Source organism: Mirounga angustirostris, unplaced genomic scaffold (assembly GCF_029215605.1).
Source record: "Mirounga angustirostris isolate CCGP_5_RB_7025 unplaced genomic scaffold, mMirAng1.0.hap1 SCAF_5, whole genome shotgun sequence".
Classification (NCBI taxonomy): domain Eukaryota; kingdom Metazoa; phylum Chordata; class Mammalia; order Carnivora; family Phocidae; genus Mirounga; species Mirounga angustirostris.
In genome coordinates, this window is record NW_026991713.1 from 56,812,956 (window position 1) to 56,838,719 (window position 25,764).

Sequence of the window (25,764 nt, forward strand, 5' to 3'; positions counted from 1 at the left end):
TTGCACTGGGGAAAAGAGGGAAGCAGAATGACCCCAAACAAGGAGTCACAGGATTTGTAGAAGAGCACAAATCATTCTCATGCAATGCCATGGTCCGAGGTGGTGGTGGAGGTAACTTCCCTGCACATGCTCACTCTTGTATCTATCCATCTATATATAACGTGTAAAATATACACACTTATATACACATATACAGACACACATATATATCATAGCATCTAAGTGTTGGAAAGAAGCTTAAAGGTTAAGTATTCCTGTCTCTTGCTCATTGATAACTTCTCTGCCAGAAAGCGTTATTTTAACACTACCAGGAAGGGGTGGAATTTAGAAGAGGGGAGGGCATTACCTTGACACTCTTCCTGTCGGATTACTGCATTAATCTACCCTCCATCAATCCTTTAATCCTAGTTTTGCCCTCAAATGGGTATGGTCTACTATTTTATACGACCACACTGTTGGCTACATCTTTACAGACAGCCTCATCAAAACTTTAAAGGGCTAGTGACGGAGACACCCAAAAAACTCCTCATACACACAGGAAGCAAGCACTCAGTAAAAATTTGTTGAATGAGTGAATGAATGAAACAAAGACACAAATGAGAATATGTTTTCCCATGGCAGGGAAGCGGAAAGGCTACAGCACCACCTCTCGACCCCCGTCCCATCCTCCCGATCCCTGACCACCATATGGAGAGCGAGAGACGTGCAGTGTGTAGTGAGACTGGAGAAGCGTTCAGGCTCGGCCTGCAGCCCTGAGTTGGGATCTGGGTGGCCCAGGTTGCCATGGCACCGCATTGGACTCCACCCTCTCTCGTCTCCCCCGCCCCCTCAACGCCGCCAGGGTCTGGCAGTCAGTCACGTGCCCCGCCGCGTAACCACACCTCTGCTCCTCAGAGCGCAGTCGAGCGGTCACGTGTGATAGCAACAGATCACGTGGCTGCCATCTTTCCCCCCCCCGCCCCTTTCCCCTACCCACCCCCTTCCCAGTCAAAGCCTCTCCTGGGTACCCCTCTGCGCATGAGTGGCTCGTCACGTGCTCCGAACGTCCGGCTTTCGCCCCGCCCCGCCAGTTTCCGCGCGCCTCTTTGGCAGCTGGTCACATGGTGAGGGTGGGGGTAAGGGGGCCGCTCTAGCTTGCGGCCTGTGTCTATAGTCGGGCCCGTAACGTCCAGCTTCCCGGGACAGAGCTCGAGTGTATGGCGCCGCAGGATCTGGCTCCGGGGCCCCGATAACGGGCCGCCCCCGCAGCTCCCGGCACGGAGTGAGGTAAGCATAGCCCCTTCCCAGGAATGGGGACCGTTTTCGCTCTCCACGGCTGCCTACGCGGACAAGTTATGGAAGGGTTGCTCGAGGGCGGGAAGTGGGGCAGGGTGTAATTTGTTCCTTTGTGGCCATAGGGAGGTGTAATTTTAGGGCCTGGATGTCGGGTCTTCGATGCAAGGGGTGTGTCGTGTGAGATAGAACTTTGTGCGGGGCGCGATGGTCGGGCCCAAAGGAAAAGGAATTTTTTATTTTAGGGCTTCACGTGGCTGGAGGGGTTGGGGTTAGAGTCATTGTGTTACCTGAGGGGCCAGCCTCAAGGAAGATTGGGGAAGGGACGGGATGGTGGTGGTGGTGTCTTTGTGATGTCTTCTGTGGGAGTCACTTTATTGCTGCAGGCTCATACCATCTGAACTCTGGAAGGGATTTTCGGTGGCAGGAGTCTTTGTGATTGTAGGGTCACCTCTGATCTGAGAATGGCTACTCCTCGATATGAGCCAGTGGCTGAGATTGGTGTTGGTGCCTATGGAACAGTATACAAGGCCCGTGATCCCCACAGTGGCCACTTCGTGGCCCTCAAGAGTGTGAGAGTCCCTAATGGAGGAGGTGCTGGAGGGGGCCTTCCCATCAGCACAGTTCGTGAGGTGGCCTTACTGAGGCGGCTGGAGGCTTTTGAGCATCCCAACGTTGTCCGGTGAGACGGTGGAGGGTTAGGAGTGGGCAGTAAAGGGGAAAAGACAACTTACAGGTGGGGAGTGGTGGTCAGGAGAGAAGTGGGGATCCTGAGGAAATAGGGGAGGCCATGTTGGGAACAAAGGGATTGATCAGTGAGTGACCATTTGCTCTGGCCAGGCTGATGGACGTCTGTGCCACCGCCCGAACTGACCGGGAGACCAAAGTGACCCTGGTGTTTGAGCACGTGGACCAAGACCTGAGGACCTATCTGGACAAGGCACCCCCACCAGGTTTGCCAGTGGAGACCATCAAGGTGAGTAGGGTGGGTAGACACTTGAGAAGGTACATTGAGACCTTTGTAGTAGAACCTGTTGTGATTTCAGGTATGGTACCTAGTTTCCAGTTCCTCTGTTCCTCCCCCTTCCAAACCAGGATCTGATGCGCCAGTTTCTAAGAGGCCTAGATTTCCTTCATGCCAACTGCATCGTTCACCGAGACCTGAAGCCAGAGAACATTCTGGTGACTAGTGGTGGGACAGTCAAGCTGGCTGACTTTGGCCTGGCCAGAATCTACAGCTACCAGATGGCACTTACACCTGTGGTCAGTAGAAAGATGAGGGTAGGAGAGTGGTTGACCATAGCAGTTGAGAAGTCATGGGCTTCGTGACTTTAGTCAAGCAGTCGTAGTTCATGATAACCCGTAGGGTTCTCATCTACTTTTCTTATTCCGGTCAGGTTGTTACACTCTGGTACCGTGCTCCAGAAGTTCTTCTGCAGTCTACATACGCAACACCCGTGGACATGTGGAGCGTTGGCTGTATCTTCGCAGAGATGTTTCGTCGCAAGTATGGGACCCAAATCTCCTGAACTCTTGAGTTTCTCAAATCTCTTAGTCATAAGCCACATCCATTCCCTGCGTATTCTTTCACTTAAATATTACTGACCATTTTGTTCCTAACCAGAAACTCTGAAATGTCCTGAAATTAGGAACTTCACATCCCTATATTCTCCGCACCCTCTGTTTGGAGCCAGTAACAATAATTATTCCACTACCATATCTTTGAGAATGACTGCTACCTGTGTTTTTCTCACTTTAGGCCTCTCTTCTGTGGAAACTCTGAAGCTGACCAGTTAGGCAAAATCTTTGAGTAAGTGACCAGCATGGGGAAAAGAACTTTCCATTCTGAATCTTCTTTCTGCTGAGCCCCGGATGGCAATTGGCTCTGCCTCTGGAGGTGGAGACTGGAGAAGGACCCTCTTGACCAGAGCTCTCCTGTTCCCCATAGCCTGATCGGGCTGCCCCCAGAGGATGACTGGCCCCGAGATGTGTCTCTCCCCCGAGGAGCCTTTTCCCCCCGAGGGCCCCGTCCAGTGCAGTCAGTGGTACCTGAGATGGAGGAATCTGGAGCACAGCTGCTGCTGGTACTGGGCTTGGGCATGGGCACAGGGTGAGGTTGGGGTGGGAATAAAAGCAGTATAAAAAGGACCCAAATCGTCACGGTTACTAAGAGTTGGATGGTGGATGGACTAGTTTTTACTGTTGCTGTGAATAGGCCATCCACAAAGAGGGATGTAGAAAAAGAGCCCATCCTGGGTATTGTTGGGGGTGAGCAAGTCTTTTTCTTTTTTTTTTGTCTTCATGGTCTTTTGATCTTTGCCTCCCCATCTTAGGAGATGCTGACTTTTAACCCACACAAGCGAATCTCTGCCTTCCGAGCCCTGCAGCACTCTTATCTACAAAAGGCAGAAGGTAACCCAGAGTGAGCAGTGGAGTGGCCGCAGCAATACTGAGAGAAGAGAAGCTGTCATTTCCCTTCCTTTGAACACTTGAGTGGAGAGCCCCCCAGTTGAGTAAGGCCATCTCAGCCTTCATCTCTGAGGCTATGGAAACTCTTCCTCCCACTTTTTATGAGAATATTTTGCTGCCTTAATGACATCCCCCCACCCCCTTTTGAGGCTTATCCTTCTCCTGCCCCCTTATTTTCGTACACCAAGGGGTATGTCCCTTGTTCTCCCCTTTCCTATCTTGATATTGGGATCTTTTTTATACAGGAAAAACAAAAGAAAACAAAGAAATACGGTCTTTTTTTTTTTTTTTTTTTTTTTTTTTAAATGTTTCTTCCTTTCATGGGCTTTGCCATTTGGGGATTGGGAAAAGCCATTTGGAAGATGGCACTTTCCTATAGAATCTTAAAAGATTCTCCCTAGGTCACAGGGTCTATGTAGGCAAGCGGAGCCCCTCAACTGGCAAAAGAAAAGGCACTTACATTGTTTCTTTGAATGTGGAGTTTAAGTGGCTTTTATTTTTATATTCACTGAACTTCCCCACACCGGGTCCTGCTTAGTGTAAGAAAGAGTTCTTGGTGGTTTTTTCCCTGGTTCCATCCCTGATTCACCCTTGGAGCCAGGCCAGGATGTGTTGAGGTGGTCTGGCATGTGGAAGGGAAAAGCGGGGAAACAGAGCCAGGAATGACTCCAACCCCCATCCCATCTCGTGCACTCCCAGGAGCTTCCCATATCCACTTAGGGAGAGAGGGAGGAAGTTGTTCTTTATTCCTTATGATCTTGCTCCCACTAAACATGTCAAGGCATACAGCCTGGCTGTTCAGTCATCTTTGGGGGATGTGGCAAAGGGCCTTTCCTTTTTCTCAAACAAAAAGGGCTACAGACCCTAGGTTTTCCCTAAGGGAGGAAAAAAAGCTTAGGGAGGATAGAGAGCAGGAGAGAAGTCAGAAGGATCTAGAGTCTTATAGAAAGGCACTGGGGTTAGCTCGAGGATCCTTCTGATTCCGAAATCTCATTGCTAGCCAAACACCAAGAATCTGTAAAAAGCAAAGGGAAAGAGATTATCAGCAATTCTGAATCTCTGGAGCTAAGACAGAAAGGGTGTATGTATGAGAGAACTGAAGAATGTTACCTCTGTAAAGCTAAAGAAGAGTCCAACACCCCCCAGGATTTTCAGGGCTTTGTCTGAATGCTTAAGAAACTTTTCTCCACACATCTGGCACGTGGAGCTCCGGCTCTTACAGATCTGAGAATAAAACACGTATGTGTGTGTTTAGAGGATGCAGAGTTGCTAGGCTGCCCTATCCTGACACCTGTGGTGAAGGGCCCCAGAAATTATTTACTAGTTTCTAATCCGTATCCTACAGAATGAAATCTCATTTGACTAATTCTCTAACCTTTGTATCCATACCTCCCGCCCTCTCAGCACATGGCCCCAGTGCAAGAGAGCTGCTAAAGAGAGACAGTCATTCAAACTCTTAAATCTGCCAGTCTGGGCAGTGTCCTTAACCAGCTTTCCTACCCTCCGGCCCCCGGCCCCACCTCTGCACCAACTCACTGCAGTGCAGAAAGCGTAATCCTGTTGATACAGGGTTGTGAGGTTGAACAAGCCACAACAATCAAAACTTCTTTCCAGTTCATCCCGGGTCTTGTTGCTCATGACCCACCAAGAAGCATTAATGACATCTGTCTGGAGAATATAGGCAAGAGGAAAATTATTGGATGCTGCTAACCTTAAGAATGCTCTTATATCATGATCTTAGTTCAAGTGCCTCAATTTCCCTATTCCAGCAAAGTCAGTCAACATCCCTCAGAAACAAAGGTGGATTATACAGAAAATGATAAAAATCCACCTCTGGGTTCTTCTGGAAAATACTCATGGAAAATTACCCAGACTTCCCAGAGGAAGCAAATAGCTGAAGAGTCTGGTAGTGGGGTTACTAAGAGGTCCAGACTGAGGGGAGGGAGTTAGAGGGTAGAGGGGAAAAAAGCAAATAGCTGAGAGGACATGCACTTACCTGTTTGCTCCGGTTAATAGCCAGACATGAGCAAGAGATTCCAAACTGGAAGATGAAGACCAACCCAAGGATGATCATGTACTGAGAGGAAGAGTTATGGGGAAAAAAAAAAGTCCTAGATTCCTTTATGTTGCACCTATAATAACCATCTGTTGTCATCTGTTCATAGAACTTACATAGCTGTGTTGAAAACAAAGTCATCAGCTCGTTTCATGAAGTATGGTATAGGGCAGGGCCAGGAGACCTGTCCCCAAGATCCCTCAAGTCTACCCCTCTCAAACATTCTTAGCCAATTCAGCCCTCCCAAGAACCCCACTTAAGGTCAGGATACGAAGAATAGCAGTACTTGGTGGTGGTTGACAGCACCCACCAGTCCAGCCACCGCGATGAGAAGAAGGAAGACTCCCACAGCAATGACTCCTCCGATGATGTGGATGCTGGACACCAGACCCAGACCCTTACCCCAAGCAGCCACTCCAATGAGCAACAAGCCTACCAGCTACAGGAAATAGAGCAGGTTATATCTCAAAAGAACTCTAGCACAGCCAAAAACCCTACAGGGAGTCTTGGGACAAAAAAGGAGATCTGAGTTTGTGTGAACTAAGGACAGCAGGTGTATGCACCCACCAGAGGTCAGGATGGCTGGGATGGGAGTGGGAGCAGCAGGGATAGTAGTCTATGAATATAAAAAAGGAAACTTTAGCTTCATCCATTACTTCTATTTTGGGAGAAACAAATTCCCAGGAGGGCGGAATGGGCCTTTATGCCCACAGCCCTCGGTTCATCCGCCCCCACCCCCAGACAAACCCTCTGGTCACCGGAAGTCTCCCCTCTTCCCACGGAAGTCCCCTGGAATTCCCTCTTCGCCGGAAGTTCTCGGGAATCTTCCCGGAACCCCCAGTACACCCCTCTTCCCACCGGAAGTCCCCTAGAGATTCTCCCCACTCCTCTCTCCGCCCTGAAGCTTCCCGAACCACCTCCAAAACCTCACCATGTAGACCACGTTGAGAGCGCACAGCGCATTCTTGGAGCAGGCAAAGCCACCGCAAACCATCTCCCCAGCTTTGGGGACCCAAGTGGTCCCAAGGACTTGGGGGGAGGTTCTTGGGGACCGTCTTCTTGGACCCCGACAGCTTCTGTCTCTTTAAATCGAGTCCAGCCAAACCCAGTCCTCTGCGCCTGCACCGTCCCACCCCTGCCTCTGGATTGGCGAAACTCGGGGCTAATCCAGGACGTCGGTGGCCTGAATGCCAATCAGTCTGCATTGCGTCACTGACCCGCCTGCCGGCCCCTCCTTTAGGTTCTTTATTGGCTGAAACTTAAACTGGGGGTAGGGCTTCCATAGATTCTCATAAGGAGCAAAGCCTAAACTTCCCCGGATTGAAAGCGGAGCTTTCTGTGGCCGCCGCTGGAAGAGAGCTAATCCGAGGGAGGAGGCTCAGGAGAAACCCAGGGGAAGAGGGAGAGGTGCGGCTTCGAGGGCAGGGTGAAAGGGCTCCTCCCCTCGAGGGAGCGCTCTTCCCCGCCCCTTTCCCCTTGTCCCGCAGTGATCTCATGATGACGCCGTTGTTTGTTGTTATTGCATCACACTCGGGAACACCCAGAGGAGCACAACATCGAGCTATTTCGCCCGGGTTGGGCACAGTAACATCCAACAAGCCGTCACACATTTGCAGGTGTGTCCGCTAGTACACATTTCTTCTTCCATATCCCCTCCTAACTGGGTGTGAATATGCTAGAAATTCAGTGTGAAGAACAGCTTCTTCGAGCCAGGGCATTCCTGTGCATGACAAAGCCACAAGCGCAGACATGCGTGTGCTCGGTATCTTCAGAGCACGTGCCTGATCCAGGGCTTACAAAAAAAAAGTCCAAGGGAGAGGTCTGGAATGTGAAGGAATATGAAAAAATATTAGGGGAAGGAGGAGTCTCCACATTTTCACGGGGGTGGGCATAGAGGTTGATCAATATGCTTAGTATTGAATACATGTTTTTCATGGATATGGGAAAAGGCATAATTCCTCTTTCCCCCAAGAGAAACAGTGGTAATGGGAACACAAACAAAAAACCTCCCTTCAACCCCACAGGATGACTTCAGTTTGTATGTACTTAGATTCTATGACTGCCGAAGCAGTAGTCTAACTGCCAGACTGCATGGGTTCCAACTTTGCCACTTACTGGCTGTGTAACCTTTGGCTCTCTGTGGCTGTTTCCTCATCTGTAAATAGAGATAAATAACAATACACCTGCCTCTTGGGTTGTTGTGAGAATCGAATGAGTTAATATATGCAGAATGCTTAGGACAGTACCCGGCACACAGTCAACGCTCAGTGTTAGTTATTTTCGTCAGGCTATAAGTTCCAGTGGGTAATCCCAGCCCCCAATTCCCTTATCTCCAACTATACAAATAGTCACATAGTTATAATCCCCTATCCTTCATAAATTAGTATCAAGAACATATGCAGGAGAAAAGACATTTGGCAGGGCCAGAAGGGTTTGAGTCCTGAAACAAAGTAATTAGATCAAATTAGCCACCACCACCCCCCCACCCCACCCCACCCCCACCCCCGCATACCCCCTGCATCTTCATTCTGTCCTTTAATTCCTCGTCTACCCTCTTCTCTTTCAGGTCCGAAATCAAGGGCAAGACAATGGTATTAGAGATAAGGGGAACTGGTTGGCAGGCATCTTGTTTGGGTGGTATAGTGAAAAAGAGTATCAGAGTTGAAATCAGAAGACCTAGGCTCACAGGGGTGCCTGGCTGGCTCAGTCAGGGGAGCGTGCAACACTTGATCTCAGGGTGGTGAGTTGCAGCCCCACGATGGGTGTAGAGATTACTTAAAAATAAAATCTAAAAAAAAAAAAGACCTAGACCCATAGATTTCCATAGATTTTTTTTTTTTCACCTCTTACTGGCCTCTCTGAACTTTGGCTTCCTTTCTTGCACCCCTTGGGCCTGTCATAAAGACCATACATTTGAAAGTGTGTCGTAAACTGTTGTTACAGACAATTATTATGAAAGTAATTGAGAGAGCATGGTGGTTTTGTCTGGTTATAGTTGCTGTTCTCCTCCATAACCTGTTCTCCCCATAACTACCTGAACTTTATAAGCAGGAGGTGGTTACAGTGGGGCAGCTGACTGAAGAAGGGTTCTGGAGCAAGATGTAGGTATACGAGCTCTTTGGATGTGGTGGGTACAGAGTGGGTGGTGAGTACTATTGCGAGCTGGAATGCAGGGCTGTTAGGGTGAGAGACCAAGTGTGTATACATTCCTGTCAGAGTTTGAGACTGAGCATGAATCTGTAGGTCACCAAGAGTTTGGGATTGCACCTGGGGCCTGGCTTGGCACATTTTCCTAGCACCAACACCCATCTTAATTAGCCACCTCCCACAGGAGGCCCTAGGACGTTCGTTGAGGTCTCTCCATCCACCTGGCTGAGGACGTACAGCAGGGGCTGGCTGGCAGAGCTCATGGGCCAACGCTAGAGGGGGTGGGAGGTTCAGCAGGTAGTGCTGTCCCAGGCTGTGGGTTTGAAACTCACCAGTCAGGAAGTGAGGCCGACAGACGGAAGGGCGGGCAGGAGCGCAGAGTTCTGGGGCACAGCAGAAGGGACCTTCTGTTTTTTGAGGACTGCGGGGCCATGGGCTTCAAGGCCAGAGGTTGCTGTTAGCCTGGCAAGACAGGTCTGGGCAACATGCATGCCCAGAGGCAGTTGGCTGTCGCTGCAGTGAGAGCAGAAGTCAGGCGACACGAGGTGGCCAAGCAGTCTCTAAGCCGCCTAAGGAAGCTGGCAGAGAGGGTGGGCGATCCTGAACTTCGGAACAGCATCCAGGCCTCACTGGACAGTGTGCGAGGTAAGAGAAGGGTTAGCTCCCAACTTGGGTGTATCGGGGACCAGCGGAGGCATAGAAGGGCTTGCTGTGCCATACATCACTTCCCAATCAGCCACTTCCTAGTCCTCTAGATGGAGCTGGGACTCGGGGGAAGAATATTTGGACAGGATGGAAAAAGGATATGGGAGGTGTCGTTCTTCCTCTTTCCCCAACTCTGATCCTTCTCCCAGGGGATCAAAATACAAGTCACTGCTGAGCTGACCTTCTTGGCAATGGAGAAGTGGGTGAGCATGGGGAAGGGAGGCCGTGACAGACCCAGGGTAGCCTTGGACCCTGCCTGGGGAGTCCAGGGCAGGAAGCAGTGTGGGGCAGGAGGTTCTGGGACTGGATAATGTGCTCATTCCCAGGACCCACAAAGGATCAGTGACCTCTTGTTCTCCAGCTGTAGAGAGAAACACACACACGTTGAAATACACCACGCAGAGAATCTCAGCCTCCCAGGCACACACTACTACTCATACTGTAACCAAAGTGTAACAAAGTCCCCAGGACTCTTTTCGGTCCCCTCTCTTCCCCATGCCCCTGTTCCTGTCCTTCCCCCCACCCCCAACACACACCTTCCGCTCTACCTCCTTAGTGCCATTAGAGCAAGTGATGACAACACAGGGAGGAAGTGCTGCCATGGCAACACCATCCGCCACATCCTCCTGCCCACCCCAGCCTTCAGTCTGGTTGGGGGGGGGGCTGGCAGGAACAGCTTCTCTCTATCCACAGGGCCCCACCGCTAAGGAGCTGGTGGAACTGAAAGTCGTCTCCAGCCTAGCCTCCTCTCATTTACCTCTGAGGTGGCAAAGAGCTGACAAAAGCCAGCCATGTTGTTCCTGAAAGGTGTCTGGGAGAAGTACATCCTTCATCATAGCCTGGTCTCCCAGCCGCTCCAGCCTCAGCTGCCTACCTGGGGTGGGGGGGGGGGGCTCAAGAGACCATTCTTTCCATCAGGGACACCTGCTGCCAGACCTCTCCGGTGGTAGAGGCCACCAGACCGTAACTTGGGGAGGGAACATTTGGTTCGGGTTCCTAAGGGGACAGTCTGGTCCCCTTCCCATTGCCTTTCTGAGGCTAGTGCCCCTCTCACCTCCTGTCCCCACCCTTTGCCAAGAACGATGGCTGACACCTTTCCTACAGCCTCAGTGGGTGGAAAGGCAGACCCAGGGGGAGTGGCCCCATGGGGCCTCCTAGGAAGGAACTCCAAGCCCCACCCCTGTAGAAAAAAAAAAAAAGAGGGGGAGGAAAAGGGTTTAGTCAGGGTGGAGGAGCTCCCCTTAGCTCTGGAGGAGGGAGTGAGGAGGGGTGGAAGCTGAAATCGCCCAGAAGACTCCACTCTTCACAAGTGACTTGTCCCACTCCTTCCCTGAGAGTCAGGATTCTCTTCCCACTGAGGATAAAGGAAGACTGAGGCCACCAAAGGAAGGAAGGAAAATCAAGGCAGAAATAGCAAATCTCCTTTACCCTCTCTTTCAGAACATTCAGAAAAGGCTACTGAAGGGTCCCCTGTCCTGGGAATGGTGTCCTCCTGGGGTGGGGTGGAGAGGGGGCTGCTGACCTCAGGACAGAACTCAAGAGGGATTGGGTACAGGTCTCAGGGAAAACAAAGGGCATCCAGCATCCTGGTACCACCCCCCCCCTTCACCCCCTACCAGGCCAAGCACGCTGCCTGCTCCTGGCTGGCTCCTGCCTCCAAGAGCCGCCCACGACAGCACTTATTATAGTCTCAGCTGCGTCAGGAGGGTGGGACACCAAATTAGGGGAATGCTGAGACTCCCTGAGTCCAGGGAGGGGTCTCCAAGCCTGCATGAAGGCCTGCTGTCACTCTGGCCTATCCCTGACAGGTCTCAGCCTCCATTCCCCAATGGCCTACCCCCTTCAACCTTCTCCCCAGGGTAGAGGACAGTGAGTCTTGAACTCCAGGGTCCCTAGAAGGGTGGTGGACATAGAGCAGACAGACGTTTTCCATTCTCTCTATCTCCTCTTTAACCTTCTAAAAGGCCTCCACCCTGAAAACCTCAGGAGACTGAATGGGAACCGAAAAGAGGCCGGCTCCCGCCTCAACCGAAGGGGTCCTTATATTCAGAGATACTAAATACCCCACATGTGGGTAACCGGATTCGAGGATGGTGTCTTCCTTAACCCCCAGTCCCCTGGCAGGTCCCCCACCCACCATACACACCGATTCTTCTCTGCTTATCCCTGCTGATTCTGAGGCACTCTTGGAGCTACGGTTGCTATGGAGACTGGAGGCATTTTGGTATGGGGGGTGTCAATCTGTAGACATATTCCTTCTCCTTCCACCTCAAGCTGGAGCCTTTGACTCACTTTTTGGCCTGGGCTCCTGGAGCCCTCGGATCTCTCCCCTCCTAAGGCACCCCCCTCCTTCCTACCCTGCTAAGTTCCATGTTTGTCCCCATCCCCAGGGAACACTTTCCAAGTTCACTTTGGGACAGTTGGGCTTAAGTCGTGGCCCCATCAATTTATTGCGTGTGGGGGTGGGGTGGGGTGGGCCAGGCGGCTGGGTGATGGGAAAAAGAATGCGTGCAATTACCTGGGGGAGACAAGGGGTCTTGGGAAAGGGATTTCAGGACTTCCCATTTCCCCACTTCAACTTCTCCAGAATTGGCAGTGACCCCTAAATTCGCTCCGTTTTCCCTGCGGACTGTCCACCCGTGTACTGATTTTTACCCCTGTCCCTAAATGCCACACCCAACAGTCGCGCTCCCTAACCGTGGTGTGCTAGGGGAGGGGGCTAGATTGTTGGAGTAGGTGAGTCCAAGTTCTAGGAAATCCAGCCCAGGATTTGGGAGGGAAATCCAGTCCTGGATTTTGCACCGCCTTCTCAGACAGCCGAGCTGGTGGAGAGAAGGTGGGGGGGGAGATGGGGTAGGGGGGGCGGGGGGCCGCCTCCTCCTCAATGTGAGGGGAGCGCCCGGACACAGAGCGCATCCGGACCGAGCCGAGCCCCGGCGAGCCCCCCGGACGCTTCGCCCGGATCTCACGCCCCTTCCTTCCCAGACCCCAGACCCGTGGGTTCCCACCCCCTAAGGCTTCCCTCCTTCCTCCCCCGCCGGCGCCTGTATCTCCATCCCCAGCATCCCCCCCGCGCCCCTGCGAATCCCCCGCACGACCAGCCCATTAGCTTCCCACCTTCCTACAGATCCCCTCTCCGACCCCCATCCACGGCCCCTGTCCCCTGAGTCCCCATTCCCCGCCCCTGCCTCCCCCGCACCGGTTCTTCCTCTCCCCCAGCCTCGGGTCCCTCTTTTCTGCCCCCTTTTTCTCCCTCTCCCCTATTTGCCCCCACTACTGTCCTCCCCGCCCTCCTCCGCCCATCTCGGCGCCCCCACCCAGGCAGGGGCGCAAGGTCCGGCGCGCCTCCCTGGAGCAGCACCAAGGTCCCGGGGCTCCAACGGGGTGGGGGCGCAGGGCGGGGAGCATGGGGAGGGGGCGCCCCGTGTGATGGGAGGGGGGCGCAAGCGGAGGCGGCGGAGGCGGCGGCGACAGCGGAGCCGGGCTGGGGGCTCAGCGGGGTCCGGGGGCTGGGGGCAGCGAGCAGGGCGGCCCCATGGCCGGGCCCCCCTGAGGCAGTCCGGGGGAGTCCCCTCCCCTCCCCAGCTCGGGGGTCTCGGGGCCCCATGAGCCGGGGCGCGGGCGCGCTTCAGCGCCGGACAACGACCTACCTCATCTCGCTGACCCTGGTCAAGCTCGAGTCGGTGCCTCCGCCGCCGCCTTCTCCGTCTGCGGCCGCAGCCGGCGCCCCCGGGACCAGAGGTGCCGAGACCGGGGATCCTGGCAGCCCCCGAGGCGCGGAGGAGCCCGGCAAGAAGCGGCACGAGCGTCTCTTCCACCGGCAGGATGCGCTGTGGATCAGCACGAGCAGCGCGGGCGCCGGGGGCGCCGAGCCCCCCGCCCTGTCCCCGGCTCCGGCCAGTCCGGCCCGCCCCGTCTCCCCTGCTCCCGGCCGCCGCCTCTCCCTTTGGGCCGCCCCTCCGGGGCCCCCACTCTCCGGGGGGCTGAGCCCTGACCCCAAGCCCGGGGGCGCCCCCACCTCCCGGCGCCCCTTGCTCAGCAGCCCGAGCTGGGGGGGCCCGGAACCTGAAGGCCGGCCGGGCGGCGGCGTCCCAGGCTCGTCCTCCCCGCACCCCGGCACCGGCAGTCGGAGGCTCAAGGTGGCGCCTCCTCCGCCGGCCCCCAAGCCTTGCAAGACCGTAACCACGAGTGGCTCCAAAGCCGGCGGGGGCAAGGGCGCGGGTAGCCGCCTGTCCTGGCCCGAGAGCGAAGGCAAGCCCAGGGTCAAGGGGTCAAAGAGCAGCGCCGGGACTGGAGCTTCTGCCGCCGCCGCCGCCGCCGCCGGGGGAGGAGGAGCGGCAGCCACGACCTCTGGTGGGGTCGGGGCTGGGTCGGGAGCCCGAGGGAAGCTGTCCCCTCGGAAAGGCAAGAGTAAGACCTTGGACAACAGTGACTTGCACCCGGGACCGCCTGCTGGCTCTCCTCCTCCGCTAACCCTCCCAGCAACCCCGGCTCCAGCCGCTGCTGTCACCGCCGCCTCCGCGCAGCCCACTGGGCCTGCACCTCCAATCACTCTGGAGCCTCCAGCTCCAGGGCTGAAACGGGGCCGGGAGGGGGGCCGAGCATCCACTCGAGATCGCAAGATGCTCAAGTTTATCAGCGGCATCTTCACCAAGAGCACAGGGGGGCCTCCTGGCTCCGGGCCCCCTCCCGGACCCCCGGGCCTATCTTCTGGCAGCGGGTCCAGGGAGCTGCTGGGCGCAGAGCTTCGCGCCTCCCCTAGTGAGTAGGACCAGGGCCTGAGAACAGGGAGGGGAGGGCACGTGGAATGCTCAGTTTGGGGTGGAGGAGAGGTGTGCAGGATTGAACTAGGGAAGCTTCTCTCTTGGGTGGGTGGATGAACCAAATTCACTCCTCTGCCAAGGACTGGGGCAAAGCCTAAGAGGTCCTGAAAGGGGGTGGGTAGCTACATTGTGCCACACGAGAGATGACTTGATTTCAGAGGGACCCAGAAAGCCTCAGAGCTTTCTGGGAAAATAATGCCCTTGGTCAGAGTGACTGTCGGAAATTGCTCCCAGAGAAGCCCCGGACCCCACTTCTAGCCTCAGCTGGACTCTGGGAGCAGGGGAACATAGCTTTGCCTTGCCTAAACGAATATTGAAGGTGAAGGAGATGAGGAAGCCTCAGTGTCTCCTGAGCACTTGGGGCAGGTGGCATGAGAGTGACCTTGCAGGCAGCTCCTCGCCAGGGATAGGGCTTCCCTGGGCTGAGCCCCGGCTGGTGAGGCAGCAGGGAGGGACTCTTGTTTCTTTCCATGCAGTGAAGGTGGAGTGGGCTGTACGGGAGTGCGTGGGGGCTGGAACGTGATGAATACTTGAATGTGAAGTGAGAGGGGGCGGATAGGAGGCTTCACTTCCCCCACTGCCCACCCCGGCCCCACAGCGGCGTTGAAACCCCCAGGGGGCTGCCCAGGAGTGACTCAGGGGGACGAACTGCTGCAAAGGCAATTCTTACCCCCGGAGACTTGGGAGGGGGTGCTGAGAAGGTACTGGTTTTTTCGGGGGGGGGGGTCTTTCTTTTTTTCTGGAAGAAAGAGACTAGGGACTCTTGGTGCGGTTCACACTCCCCGGAGGGGAGGCGGGTTCGGGAGCGGGGGCGGCCCCGGGGGTTTGGCTCTGGAGCGGGTGGGAGCAGATGGCTCCGGATCCCAGAGTTCCCGCCTCAGCTGCGGCGCCCCGGGAATGTCCGGCCAGTGTCAGGCGCGGGGGCTGGACACGGGCGGGCGGATGGAGCATCCTACCCCCCGCCCCCAGGCCTGAGGCTTCTCTCGGCCAAGGAATGGAGCCCTTCCCCACACTTGTTTCAGAGGGTGCTTGTGAGGAAGCTATGGGAGAGGGAAGCTTAGGCAAGTCCAAGCTCCGTTGCCTGGACTGTGGGAAGGGGTCAGGGCCACCATGCTGTTGACCTTGAAAAGGGGGAGGGATAACCCTCACCTCAGTTTCTCTCTTGTGAAATGGAGATTGAGGAAGACCCATTGCCTCCCATGTCCCAGCCCCTCCTCCCGGGATCTGCCCTGGAATCCCAGTCAGGCCGGTAGGAAGGAGACCCTCTCCCATTTTTCCAGAGGGAAAAACCGGCTACTGTCAGAACTCTGGTCCCTGGTCTGGGGCAGACTTACGTTTGGGGATGTGCTTTAAAGGAGATGCCAGCTGAAGTATTTTTGTCTGGCTGGTTCCGTTGCTAAGCAACCACTGAGTGGCAGCAACAGCTGTGGGGAGAGCGGCTAGGATGGGAGGACTGGGGACCACTCTCGAACTTAGCCCTTCCACACAGTTCTCCAGCCCAGGCAGAGTCCTGGGGGTTAAGGGAAGCTGCAAAATGAGGAGGGGTGGCTGAGGGGCGGGGGTGCTCCTGGGCCTGGAGCATCCTCTCTTAATGGCTCCTTTCTTATTACAGAGGCTGTGGTCAATAGCCAGGAATGGACTTTGAGCCGCTCCATTCCTGAACTGCGCCTGGTAGGTAACCCAGTCCCCTAGTCTGTATGAAGGCTGACTTCCCACCCACCGCACTCCCAACTCTCTCCCCTTCACCTCCTCCCTTCCCTCTCTCTGTGGGAATGGGGGATAGTTTCCTAGTACTCCTGAGAGTCTACCACCTTCCTGGGGCTTGATATATCCTTACAATTTTTTCTCCTCTAGCTTCTTTTTTCCTGTTTGTTCATGGTCTTTGTCCAAGCTTCTCCTCGTTTCTGGCATCTCCCCTTTAGCCCTTCATGCTCTATTGCTTCGAATTGGGTAAAACTTTCCAACCAGGGTCTAGCGCTGTGACATCACCCCCCCCCAAACACACACACACACACACACACACACGGTACTGGGTTGCTGAGAATCTTCAGCCTGCGGTCCACGTTGAGCTTGGGATCATTTCTTATCCCACTCAGCTGATCTTCCCGAATGCTCTCTCCTGACCAGTCATCATCCCCAGTCCCTGCAGGATCCTGCTTGGATGATTTAACACTGCCAATCTCTTTGAGTTCTCGGGAGTGTTCAGACCCAAACATTTGACCTCCTCTTAATTCTCACCATCTCTGCTCCACAACCGTGTTCTCAGGGTGTGCTGGGTGACACCAGGAGTGGGAAGTCATCGCTCATCCACCGATTCTTGACCGGTTCCTACCAAGTGCTGGAGAAGACAGAAAGTGAGTTCTCAGGAGCCATAGTAAGCTAAGGTTTTGGGTCAGGAATCCAGGATCAATGACTAGGCAGCTGTGGAGACCAGAGGAAAGGATGAGGCCACAACAGCTGAAGTACAGGGAGCGTGGGGAAACTTGGTGACCTGTGACCTCTGACCTACTACCACTTCCACCCTTCCGGGCAGGTGAGCAGCACAAGAAAGAGATGTTGGTGGATGGACAGACTCATCTGGTGTTGATCCGAGAGGAAGCTGGGGCACCTGATGCCAAGGTGAGGGGTGAGATGTTGGGATAGGCAGGCTGGCTGGGGTCAGCACTGGCCAAGGGAGAAAGCTCTAGTTCCCCAGACCTCCCTGGACATAGTGTCCAGAGGAGTAGATTTGTCTGACCCCCCTTTTGCTTCCTCACCCCCCGCAAGTTCTCAGGCTGGGCAGATGCTGTCATCTTGGTCTTCAGCCTGGAGGATGAAAACAGTTTCCAGGCCGTGAGCCGTCTCCATGGGCAGCTGAGCTCCCTTCGGGGGGAAGGACGAGGAGGCCTGGCACTGGCACTGGTGGGGACACAAGGTAAGGAGGGCCTGGGCAAGCACTGCTTTCAAGGGAGTCCTTGAGATGGCCGCTGAAGTATTGCCCAACACAGGTGAGAGCTTGGTGAGGTGTGGCAATGGCCACTTGGATTGCAGGAACCCTCTGGAAGGAGCCTTGTCTCCAAATAAAGGAGTCATTAAACCAGAAAAAACGTCCCAGGGTCTGAGCGGAGAAAAGAGGACCCTCCAGGAAGGAAGGGACAGCTATAGGAGCAGTCTCCACTCCTCTGAGATGTCACCTACTTTGTGTTCTCACCCTGCCATTTCCTGTCACCACCATGGCAAACACAGAAAATCTCAGGCTCTAGTGTGGATAGAAAGCCTTCTATCTTTCCCTCGCTACAGCTGGGTCAGGCTAACATGTTTCAAAGGGACGTATCTAAAAAAGAGAAAACACAAACGAAATGATAGAGAAAATACAGAGGGCAGAAAAGTCTGAGTTCTCAAAGAAGTGATTCAGAGGCTCTCAGATGCCAGCAGGCCCAGGAAAAGCTTTCCCAGTACCCACCTTGTATTGAGCTGGCTCAGCTTTCTGTCTGGATGCCTATCCTGCAGGAGCCTGCTTCCCCTCGCCACTCGCCTCCTGGCTCCTTGCTGCCGAGTGAACAGTCCACCTGTTCCCTGTGGACTTTCAACCTTTTCCGAGGTGAACTCCCACTCTGCTCAGGGTTCTTTGGATTTGCAGGGCAGGGTGACGGGACACCTGGGAGTCTCAGCCATTTGAGACCTTGTTAAGAAGTTCTGCTCAGCTCTCGAGTATTCCCTGAAGACACATACACAGAGCTCACCCACCTGCTCCTCCTGCCTCGGGGCTTGTGAGCTTGGGCCCAGCCTTCAAACAAGAAGGGGATATTCTCTCACTGCCTGTCCTTAGTGTGCCCAGCCTGGGACTGGAGCCAAAGGAAAAAGAAAGTAGGAAGAGTGGGGAAGCGGCGCCCTCATCCAATCCTGCCCCTTTCCTGTCCCCTCAGACAGGATTAGTGCCTCCTCCCCTCGAGTGGTGGGCGATGCTCGTGCCAGGGCTCTGTGCGCAGACATGAAGCGCTGCAGCTACTACGAGACATGTGCAACCTACGGGCTCAATGTGGACCGCGTCTTCCAGGAGGGTGAGTACCGTGACTCACCGCACATGTGGGAAGCAGGGAGCGAGGGGCCTGCGAAGTTCTTAGGGCATCCAGGCCTCTCTCTGGGAGTGACAGCAGCCTAGCCTGCATGGGAGAGAGGCGGCATCAGGGAGGTTTGGAGAAGGTTTGCTTAATGACCACGTGGTCTTTCTGGCCCGGATGAGCTGCCAAGATTCCAGGTGGCACGAAGCCTACGGTGACAAGGAAGTTGGGCCTATGTTATCTCTGGGGGATTTCTCAAAATTGGGCGACAAAGGGTGGTCTTGGCTATCTGCCCTGTTCATGTGCCCTTCCTCTCTCCTTTCCTTCAGTGGCCCAGAAGGTGGTGACCTTACGGAAACAGCAACAGCTTCTGGCTGCCTGTAAGTCCCTGCCCAGCTCCCCGAGCCACTCGGCTGCTTCCACTCCTGTAGCTGGGCAGGTGAGTTGGGGTTTCAGGGTCCACAGAGGGGCTGGTAGGATGCAGAGGAGGGACTAGTGATCCAAGAACAGGTACCGCATACCAAGGCGGTTGGGGGTGGGGGGCAAATGGAAATGGCAGTGACACCATTTGTAGAAAGCTCATTGGACTGGACATCAAGCTTGTTTGAAACGCTGTTTGGAATGTCCTCGAGCAAGTCACCTAAACCTCCCAAGGTTTCAGGAAAATTGTATGACCTAATACTTGCAAAATGGAAAGCATATGACCAGTGAGGAGTTTTATTATGAACAATAATGCAAACAAAGGGTGATGAGATCAAGGAATGTCTGGAATTCCTCATAACTAAATGTAACTATAGCTTGGTGGGGTGGGGGCAATCTTAACTCTTCTGCTGACTCCTTCATCCATCCCCAGGCTAGCAATGGGGGCCACACTAGCGACTACTCTTCTTCCCTACCATCCTCACCCAATGTTGGTCACCGGGAGCTCCGAGCTGAGGCAGCTGCCGTGGCTGGATTGAGCACCCCAGGGTCCCTGCACCGGGCCGCCAAGCGCAGGACCAGCCTCTTCGCGGTATTGGACATGATGACTCCCCCATCCTCCGGTTCTCTGTTACCTGTCCATCTTCCCTGGTCCCTAGACCCCACTGTTGGGCCCCTTTCCATTGCCTTCCCTGTCCTTCCATCAGTGGATCCCTCTATTAGTTCTCTAACTGATGCCAATAACCATTCCAGAATCGTCGGGGCAGTGATTCTGAGAAGCGGAGTTTGGACAGTCGGGGAGAGACAACAGGGAGTGGGCGAGCCATCCCCATCAAACAGGTGAGTGGTCCAGGGGCTGGGGGCAGGCTGGGGGTAGCTGGTCTTGACTGGCTCTTCTCCCACATGTCTCTTTCCATCCTCCAGAGCTTCCTACTGAAGCGAAGTGGCAACTCCTTGAACAAAGAATGGAAGAAGAAATATGTGACCCTGTCCAGTAATGGCTTCCTACTCTACCACCCCAGCATTAATGTGAGTGGCAGAGCTTGGCTGGGCCACCCTGGCTGGCTTTGAACACCCCTCCGCCCTACCAGTCTGAGCCTCTGACAAACATCAACATCGTTTCCGGGAAGCCCTAGTCCCGTTCTCTTAGGTTCAGCAAACACATGTTAGGCACCCACCACGTACCCATGCTGGAGAGGGGAAAGTAAAGACATCCCCCTGGGGAACTTGCAGTCTAGTGGGAGAGGATGGAGGAAGGACCTCCACCTGGTCTGCCATTCAGGGAATGCTTTCTGGAGGAGATAGTATTGGGCCAAATCTGGGGAGCCCATCCCCTAGAAGCTCATCCCAACGCAGTCAGCCCCCAGGGCTCCCTCTCCAGATCCTCTCTAGCCCACACTATTGGCTGCTTCTCAGCACCACCAGGGACCTCAGGCTTCCCACACTCGCAACCCCTGTGCCCCTCCAGGATTACATCCACAGTACCCACGGCAAGGAGATGGACTTGCTACGAACAACAGTCAAAGTCCCTGGCAAGAGGCCTCCGAGAGCCATCTCTGCTTTTGGCCCCTCAGCCAGTATCAATGGGTTGGTCAAGGACATGAGCACTGTGCAGATGGGTGAAGGTCCTGGTGAGTGGGGCTCTTGACAGAGAGGCAGAAAAGGGACCAGAGCTGGGGGATGGGGAGGGATAGTAAGGAAGTGGAGGCTGGGACTGGATAAGTGGGAAGGTGGGTGATAACGAGGAACTACACCAGGAGTGGGTCCCAAAGACCAAGGGGCTCACTGAAGCTTTATCTTCTTTCCCTTCCAACAGAGGCCACCACTCCCACCCCCAGCCCCAGCCCCAGCCCCAGTTCCCTGCAGCCACCACCAGACCAGACATCCAAGCACCTGCTAAAGCCAGACCGGAATCTGGCCCGAGCCCTCAGCACTGGTCAGTGAGGACCCACCCTCCATCCACTCTCTTCCAGTTGTGAATGGGATGTGGGTGGGAAAGGAACTTGGGGTAGAAGCTTGGAGGCTGGAATCGGTGTGTGAGTGGACACACTGAGCATCTACTGGGCGCCAGGCACCAAGCTCAGTCATACTGTGATTATCGTAATGGTTAACACGAGTGGGTTCTAGAGCTAAGTCCCCTGAACTTAAACCCTGGCTTGCCACTGGGCAAGTCACTTGACCTCTCTGTGCCTCAGTTTCCTCATCTGTAAAGTGGAGGTAATAGATTCTACCTCAGAGGTTGCTTTGAGGCTTAAACAAACTGAGAACACTGTCTAGCACATAGTCAGCCATCAGTATTTGGAGTGTTTGAGTATATATATATATACACACACAATCTACATATATGCAATTACAATTTATAACTTACTGTGTATGTACAACATATATACACATTTACAATTTACAATTTACTTACTGTATATATACACACACACACAAGTAAATTGTGGTTTTTGTTGTTGTTGTTGTTGTTTTAAGATTTTATTTATTTGACAGAGAGAGAGAGAGCGAGAGCAGGAGCACAAGCAGGAGAGAGTGGGAGAGGGAGAAGCAGGCTTCCAGCCGGGTAGGGAGCCCGATGTGGGGCTCGATCCCACAACCCTGGGATCATGACCTGAGCTGAAGGCAGACACTTAACGACTGAGCCACCCAGGCGCCCACACACAAATAAATTGTAATGGCAATCCTCACAGCAAACTTGTCAGGTCGAGATTATTATCCCCATTCTAGGGATGAAGAAGCTGAGGCTCAGAAGATTAAGTGACTTGCTTCAAGGTCTCAAGGCCAGTAAGTGGCAGAGCCAGGAGCTGAGTGCAGGTCTGACTCATCTGACCACTCATCTGCCCACATTCCCAGGCATGATCAAGGGGGACCTCCTGGAGAGAAGGGGCACCAAAGCTAGTTCAGGGGAGGAGACAGGCTATGGAGAAATCAGGAAATCTGTGGAGGGGGCAACTGAGGCAGCTGTGTCCCCCTCCCTAAGACTGTACCCCATCTGGAGACCTGAGCCCCCTGAGTCGGGAACCCCCTCCTTCTCCCATGGTGAAGAAGCAGAGGAGGAAAAAATTGACAACACCATCCAAGACCGAAGGCTCGGCTGGGCAGGCTGAAGGTGAGGCCCTGGTGGGCAGTTCCATCCCACCCTGGACCCTCACCCCCAACTCCAGATCCCTGGCCCAGCTCCTGCAGGAGGAGGAAAAGTGCCTGAGCTGAGTGCCTGACTATCATTATCACTGTGCACGTGACCTAGTGAAAAATGGACGAAGACCCCTCAGCCCCGTCCTTCCTCCCATTCCCCAGACAATGCCTTGTACCCCAGTAGTTCCCAGTCCTGCCGCTCCCATACCCAGTGACTCCCATTGCCTGTAGCTCCTGCTTCCTCTCTTAATGACCCTCTAGTTTCTGTTCCTGCCCTCAACCCCATTTATCATCCCAGACCCTGCACCCAGAACCCCCTGTGGCCCCCAGTGACTCAGCACCTGACTTCAGTGTCACCCATTGAGTCCTCAGCTCCCGGACTCTGTGACCACCCAGCCCCTGTTCCCAATAGCTTCTTGTGATCACCAAGCTCCCCCAACAGCCCTTGACCACAGTGATCCCCATTCCTGCCCTCAGTGACCTCCCCAGGCCACTGAAACTCCTCTGGAACCCCACAACCGCCTTGTCCCAGGCCCGTGACTCAGCTTCTGTCCCCTTTCCCTGTGTTCACTCGGATCCTGACCATCCCTTCCCTTCCCAGAGACCTGGCTCCTCATTGGTCATGATAACTGGTTCCCACGCCCTGCTCTCTGCTGGGTGCTCAGACCCAGGTTCCAGATCTGCCTACTCTCATGGCTCTTGGCTTCTGCTCTACTCTGCTCCGGGGCCACTGACTTTAGTTCTGCTTTCTCTCCCCATCTGTCTGTCCTGCTTTGTCTCTGGCACTCTGTCACTATTTCTCTCCATCTCTCCATCTGCCTCTCTCTTTCTCCTTTCTTGGTCTCTTTCTCTGTTCTGCTCTCCATTCTATCTCTATCTCCTTCGCTTCGGGAAACCAGCCAAGCGCAAAATGTGGAAACTAAAATCCTTTGGTAGTTTAAGAAATATTTATAAAGCAGGTAACAAGTGGGGAGCTGGGAGGGGCGCTCAGCTGGGGTGCAGAGGGGTGGGGGTGCCCCTGCCTTCCCCTGCATGTGCTCGGGCTTCCTGCTCTCCCCCACCTTCTGCTTCCCCAACCCTTCTGCCCCACTCCCAGGGGCTTGGAATGGACATCAGGGGGGGAAGGGTTTGGGCAAGGCAGCCCTGTTTGAACTCCATCCCTCATGACCCCATCCCATCCCCCCACTCAGAGGAAAACTTCGAATTCCTGATCGTGTCCAGCACTGGTCAGACGTGGCACTTTGAAGCAGCCAGTTTTGAGGAGCGGGATGCCTGGGTCCAGGCCATCGAAAGTCAGATCCTAGCCAGTCTGCAGTGCTGTGAGAGCAGCAAGGTCAAGGTAATGGGTCGGGGGTGAGGGTTGGGGGTGAGCAGAGGTGAGTGTCTTAAGAGTCTGGAGAAGGGCTCAATACAAGGCAGAGTCAATACAAACCCCAACCCTTTCTGCAGCTGCGCACAGACAGCCAAAGTGAAGCCGTGGCCATCCAGGCGATCCGGAACGCCAAGGGGAACTCTACCTGCGTGGACTGCGGGGCCCCCAGTGAGCGCAAGGGGGAAGCGGAGGGGTCTGGGAGGGAGGGTGGTTCGCTGGGGTTGGGCGAACGCTGGGGTGCCCATGCTGCCTGCCCGCGGGGCGCCGACCTCTGCACTCCCTCCCCAGACCCCACGTGGGCCAGTTTGAACCTGGGCGCACTCATCTGCATCGAGTGTTCTGGCATTCACCGGAACCTGGGCACACACCTGTCCCGCGTTCGCTCGCTGGACTTGGACGACTGGCCTCGGGAGCTGACCCTGGTGCTGACGGCCATTGGCAACGACATGGCCAACCGCGTGTGGGAGAGCGACACGCGGGGCCGCACCAAACCCACGCGGGACTCTTCGCGGTACGTGTGAGGGAAGCGGGGCGCTTAGGACGTGCGGCTCCCGAGAGGTTTCCCTGAGTGAGGGGCAGAGGTCCTGGGCGAGGGTCCCTCGAGCCCTTCCTGTTCATCCCTGGTCTTGTAGGGAGGAGCGTGAATCATGGATTCGCGCCAAGTACGAGCAGCTGCTGTTCCTGGCGCCGCTGGGCACTCCCGAGGAACCGCTGGGCCGCCAGCTGTGGGCCGCGGTGCAGGCCCAGGACGTGGCCGCCGTTCTCCTGCTTCTGGCCCATGCGCGACACGGGCCGCTCGACACCAGCGTAGAGGACCCGCAGCTTCGCTCCCCCCTTCACCTGGCAGCCGAGCTCGCCCACGTTGTCATCACGCAGCTGCTGTTGTGGGTACGTGCGTGGGGCGTGGGGAAAGGGGGGCCTTGGAGGGCTCCCGCCAGGCACGGGGGAGCCTGCTATCCCCGAAAGGACCCTGGAAGCGGGCCTGGAAATTCTGGGGAGGCGGCGTGCGGGTGTCGGCCCTACGGGGCCGCTTGGTGACGCGGGCCGTCTCTGTCCTTCTAGTACGGCGCCGACGTGGCCGCCCGCGACGCACAGGGCCACACGGCGCTGTTCTACGCCCGCCAGGCTGGAAGCCAGCTGTGCGCCGACATCCTTCTCCAGCACGGCTGCCCGGGTGAGGGCGGCAGCACCGCCACCACCCCCAGCGCAGCCACCACCCCCAGCATCACCGCCACGCCCAGCCCCCGCCGCCGGAGCAGCGCCGCCAGCATGGGCCGCGCCGACGCCCCCGTCGCGCTGGTATAGTTGCCCAGCGGGAGAGACACCCCCACTCCCACACGGGCCGGGCACGACCACATCGGGTGGACCGCTGGACAGATGCACCCACTCACCTCTCCAATCCGCACCCCGCCCCACGGGAGCACTTCTTTCCCCCACGAGGGCACCGCCCCCACGCCTCCCAGAAGACACAAACTCACCTCCCTCTCCCCAACGAGGCATGGAGACCCCAGCTCAACACGCCCCCTCTCCACCGTTTCCACGCTCGGATTGCTCTGGGTCTACCCGCTGGGGGTCTGCGGAAGCGGACCCCCTGTCGCGGGACCTGCTCCTGGGAGCTTGGATTTGCCCGCTCGCGCCCCCTAGGAGGGGCCGGGGGGAGACCCAGTCCTGCTTGTGCTCGACAATCCCCAGGCGGGAGCACATACCCAGGCTGGCTCCTGGGGCGACGCCACGCCAGAGGGAGGGGTTAGTACGTGGGAGAGCTAGCCCTGGGACTTGGGGCCAATACCGGGACCCCCACCCCTTCCATGCTAATCTCACTGCCCAGTGAAGGGGGAAGGGCAGCGAGGGGCAGGACCCCTGCTGCCCAAGGGGGTAGGGGGGTCCCCAACCCTTTCCGTGAAAGGGACCATGAGGAGTGGAAATCAGGACGTCCCCCCACACCCACCCATGGATGGAAGCTAAAGGGCCGGGGGAACCAAGAGCCTGGGTCCCTCCTCACTACTATCTTGGGAGGGAGAAGAGATGGAGCAGAGCGGGCTAAGGGGACTGGAGAGGGACCTTGTAATTTATTGCTTTTTCTCCAACAAGGGGGCGGGGGCGGGCAGGGACTTGGGGAGGGCGTTTCAGGGTAGGGGAAGCCAGGGGTGGGCAGAGGGTGGGGTGGGGTGGGGGTGCTCTCGGGTTGTGAGTGTCTGTGACCGTGACTGCGTACCTGTGACTGTGCAGCGCCCATGGTGATCTGGGGTAGGGGGCACCCCTGCAATGGGACCCCTCCCCCACTATTCTTCCTGTCAAGCCCCTCCCTCCCACTGGAGCAGC

The 25,764-nt window shown here is 55.6% G+C and overlaps 3 protein-coding genes across 8 annotated transcripts; 2 read left to right on the top strand and 1 right to left on the bottom strand.

Annotated features, from left to right (window-relative positions):
* The first annotated feature begins 1,033 nt into the window (after positions 1-1,033).
* Positions 1,034-4,010, top strand: CDK4 (cyclin dependent kinase 4). 2 transcript variants are annotated; one of them, XM_045873087.2, is made up of 8 exons: positions 1,034-1,266; positions 1,718-1,954; positions 2,113-2,248; positions 2,368-2,535; positions 2,670-2,779; positions 3,032-3,082; positions 3,221-3,356; positions 3,606-4,010. In XM_045873087.2, exons 2-8 carry the CDS (start codon positions 1,737-1,739, stop codon positions 3,696-3,698), a joined length of 912 nt encoding a protein of 303 aa, XP_045729043.1. In that variant the 5' UTR covers positions 1,034-1,266; positions 1,718-1,736; the 3' UTR covers positions 3,699-4,010. The 2 variants fall into 2 exon arrangements, with proteins under 2 accessions (XP_045729043.1, XP_045729044.1); XM_045873088.3 differs by lacking the exon at positions 2,368-2,535 and having other exon boundaries at positions 1,060-1,266.
* A 207-nt stretch (positions 4,011-4,217) lies between these two features.
* On the bottom strand, positions 4,218-7,412 carry TSPAN31 (tetraspanin 31). Of its 4 annotated transcripts, none has more exons than XM_064590991.1 (6): positions 6,729-7,407; positions 6,108-6,236; positions 5,738-5,818; positions 5,278-5,409; positions 4,852-4,965; positions 4,218-4,756 (listed from the first exon to the last, which is right to left on the bottom strand). In XM_064590991.1, exons 1-6 carry the CDS (start codon positions 6,789-6,791, stop codon positions 4,682-4,684), a joined length of 594 nt encoding a protein of 197 aa, XP_064447061.1. In that variant the 5' UTR covers positions 6,792-7,407; the 3' UTR covers positions 4,218-4,681. The 4 variants fall into 4 exon arrangements, with proteins under 4 accessions (XP_064447061.1, XP_045729045.1, XP_045729047.1 ...); XM_045873089.3 differs by having other exon boundaries at positions 6,069-6,236; positions 6,729-7,376; XM_045873091.3 differs by lacking the exon at positions 6,108-6,236 and having other exon boundaries at positions 6,729-7,411.
* A 1,970-nt stretch (positions 7,413-9,382) lies between these two features.
* AGAP2 (ArfGAP with GTPase domain, ankyrin repeat and PH domain 2) lies at positions 9,383-25,531 on the top strand. 2 transcript variants are annotated; one of them, XM_045873086.3, is made up of 18 exons: positions 9,383-9,589; positions 16,085-16,143; positions 16,739-16,826; positions 17,006-17,091; positions 17,239-17,386; positions 18,378-18,512; positions 18,842-18,951; positions 19,366-19,524; positions 19,686-19,772; positions 19,857-19,961; positions 20,401-20,563; positions 20,749-20,868; positions 21,916-22,044; positions 23,261-23,409; positions 23,520-23,610; positions 23,731-23,953; positions 24,075-24,330; positions 24,505-25,531. In XM_045873086.3, the coding sequence occupies exons 1-18, from the start codon at positions 9,430-9,432 to the stop codon at positions 24,745-24,747; spliced, it is 2,511 nt and encodes an 836-aa protein (XP_045729042.1). In that variant the 5' UTR covers positions 9,383-9,429; the 3' UTR covers positions 24,748-25,531. The 2 variants fall into 2 exon arrangements, with proteins under 2 accessions (XP_045729042.1, XP_045729041.1); XM_045873085.3 differs by lacking the exon at positions 9,383-9,589 and adding an exon at positions 12,800-14,410.
* Positions 25,532-25,764: the final 233 nt, after the last annotated feature.

Excerpts from the sequence above, each read along its gene's own strand:
- CDK4 (XM_045873087.2), top strand. The coding sequence starts at position 1,737 with ATGGCTACTCCTCGATATGAGCCAGTGGCTGAGATTGGTGTTGGTGCC. Across the intron at positions 2,249-2,367 it reads TGCCAGTGGAGACCATCAAG|GATCTGATGCGCCAGTTTCT; the intron begins GTGAGTAGGGTG and ends CTTCCAAACCAG. Across the intron at positions 2,536-2,669 it reads AGATGGCACTTACACCTGTG|GTTGTTACACTCTGGTACCG; the intron begins GTCAGTAGAAAG and ends TATTCCGGTCAG.
- TSPAN31 (XM_045873089.3), bottom strand. The coding sequence starts at position 6,791 with ATGGTTTGCGGTGGCTTTGCCTGCTCCAAGAATGCGCTGTGCGCTCTC. Across the intron at positions 5,819-6,068 it reads ACCAAGTACTGCTATTCTTC|TACATGATCATCCTTGGGTT; the intron begins GTATCCTGACCT and ends TCTTCCTCTCAG. Across the intron at positions 4,966-5,277 it reads ATTACGCTTTCTGCACTGCA|ATCTGTAAGAGCCGGAGCTC; the intron begins GTGAGTTGGTGC and ends TTTTATTCTCAG.
- AGAP2 (XM_045873085.3), top strand. The coding sequence starts at position 13,255 with ATGAGCCGGGGCGCGGGCGCGCTTCAGCGCCGGACAACGACCTACCTC. Across the intron at positions 17,387-18,377 it reads GGCACTGGTGGGGACACAAG|ACAGGATTAGTGCCTCCTCC; the intron begins GTAAGGAGGGCC and ends CTGTCCCCTCAG. Across the intron at positions 18,513-18,841 it reads GGACCGCGTCTTCCAGGAGG|TGGCCCAGAAGGTGGTGACC; the intron begins GTGAGTACCGTG and ends CCTTTCCTTCAG.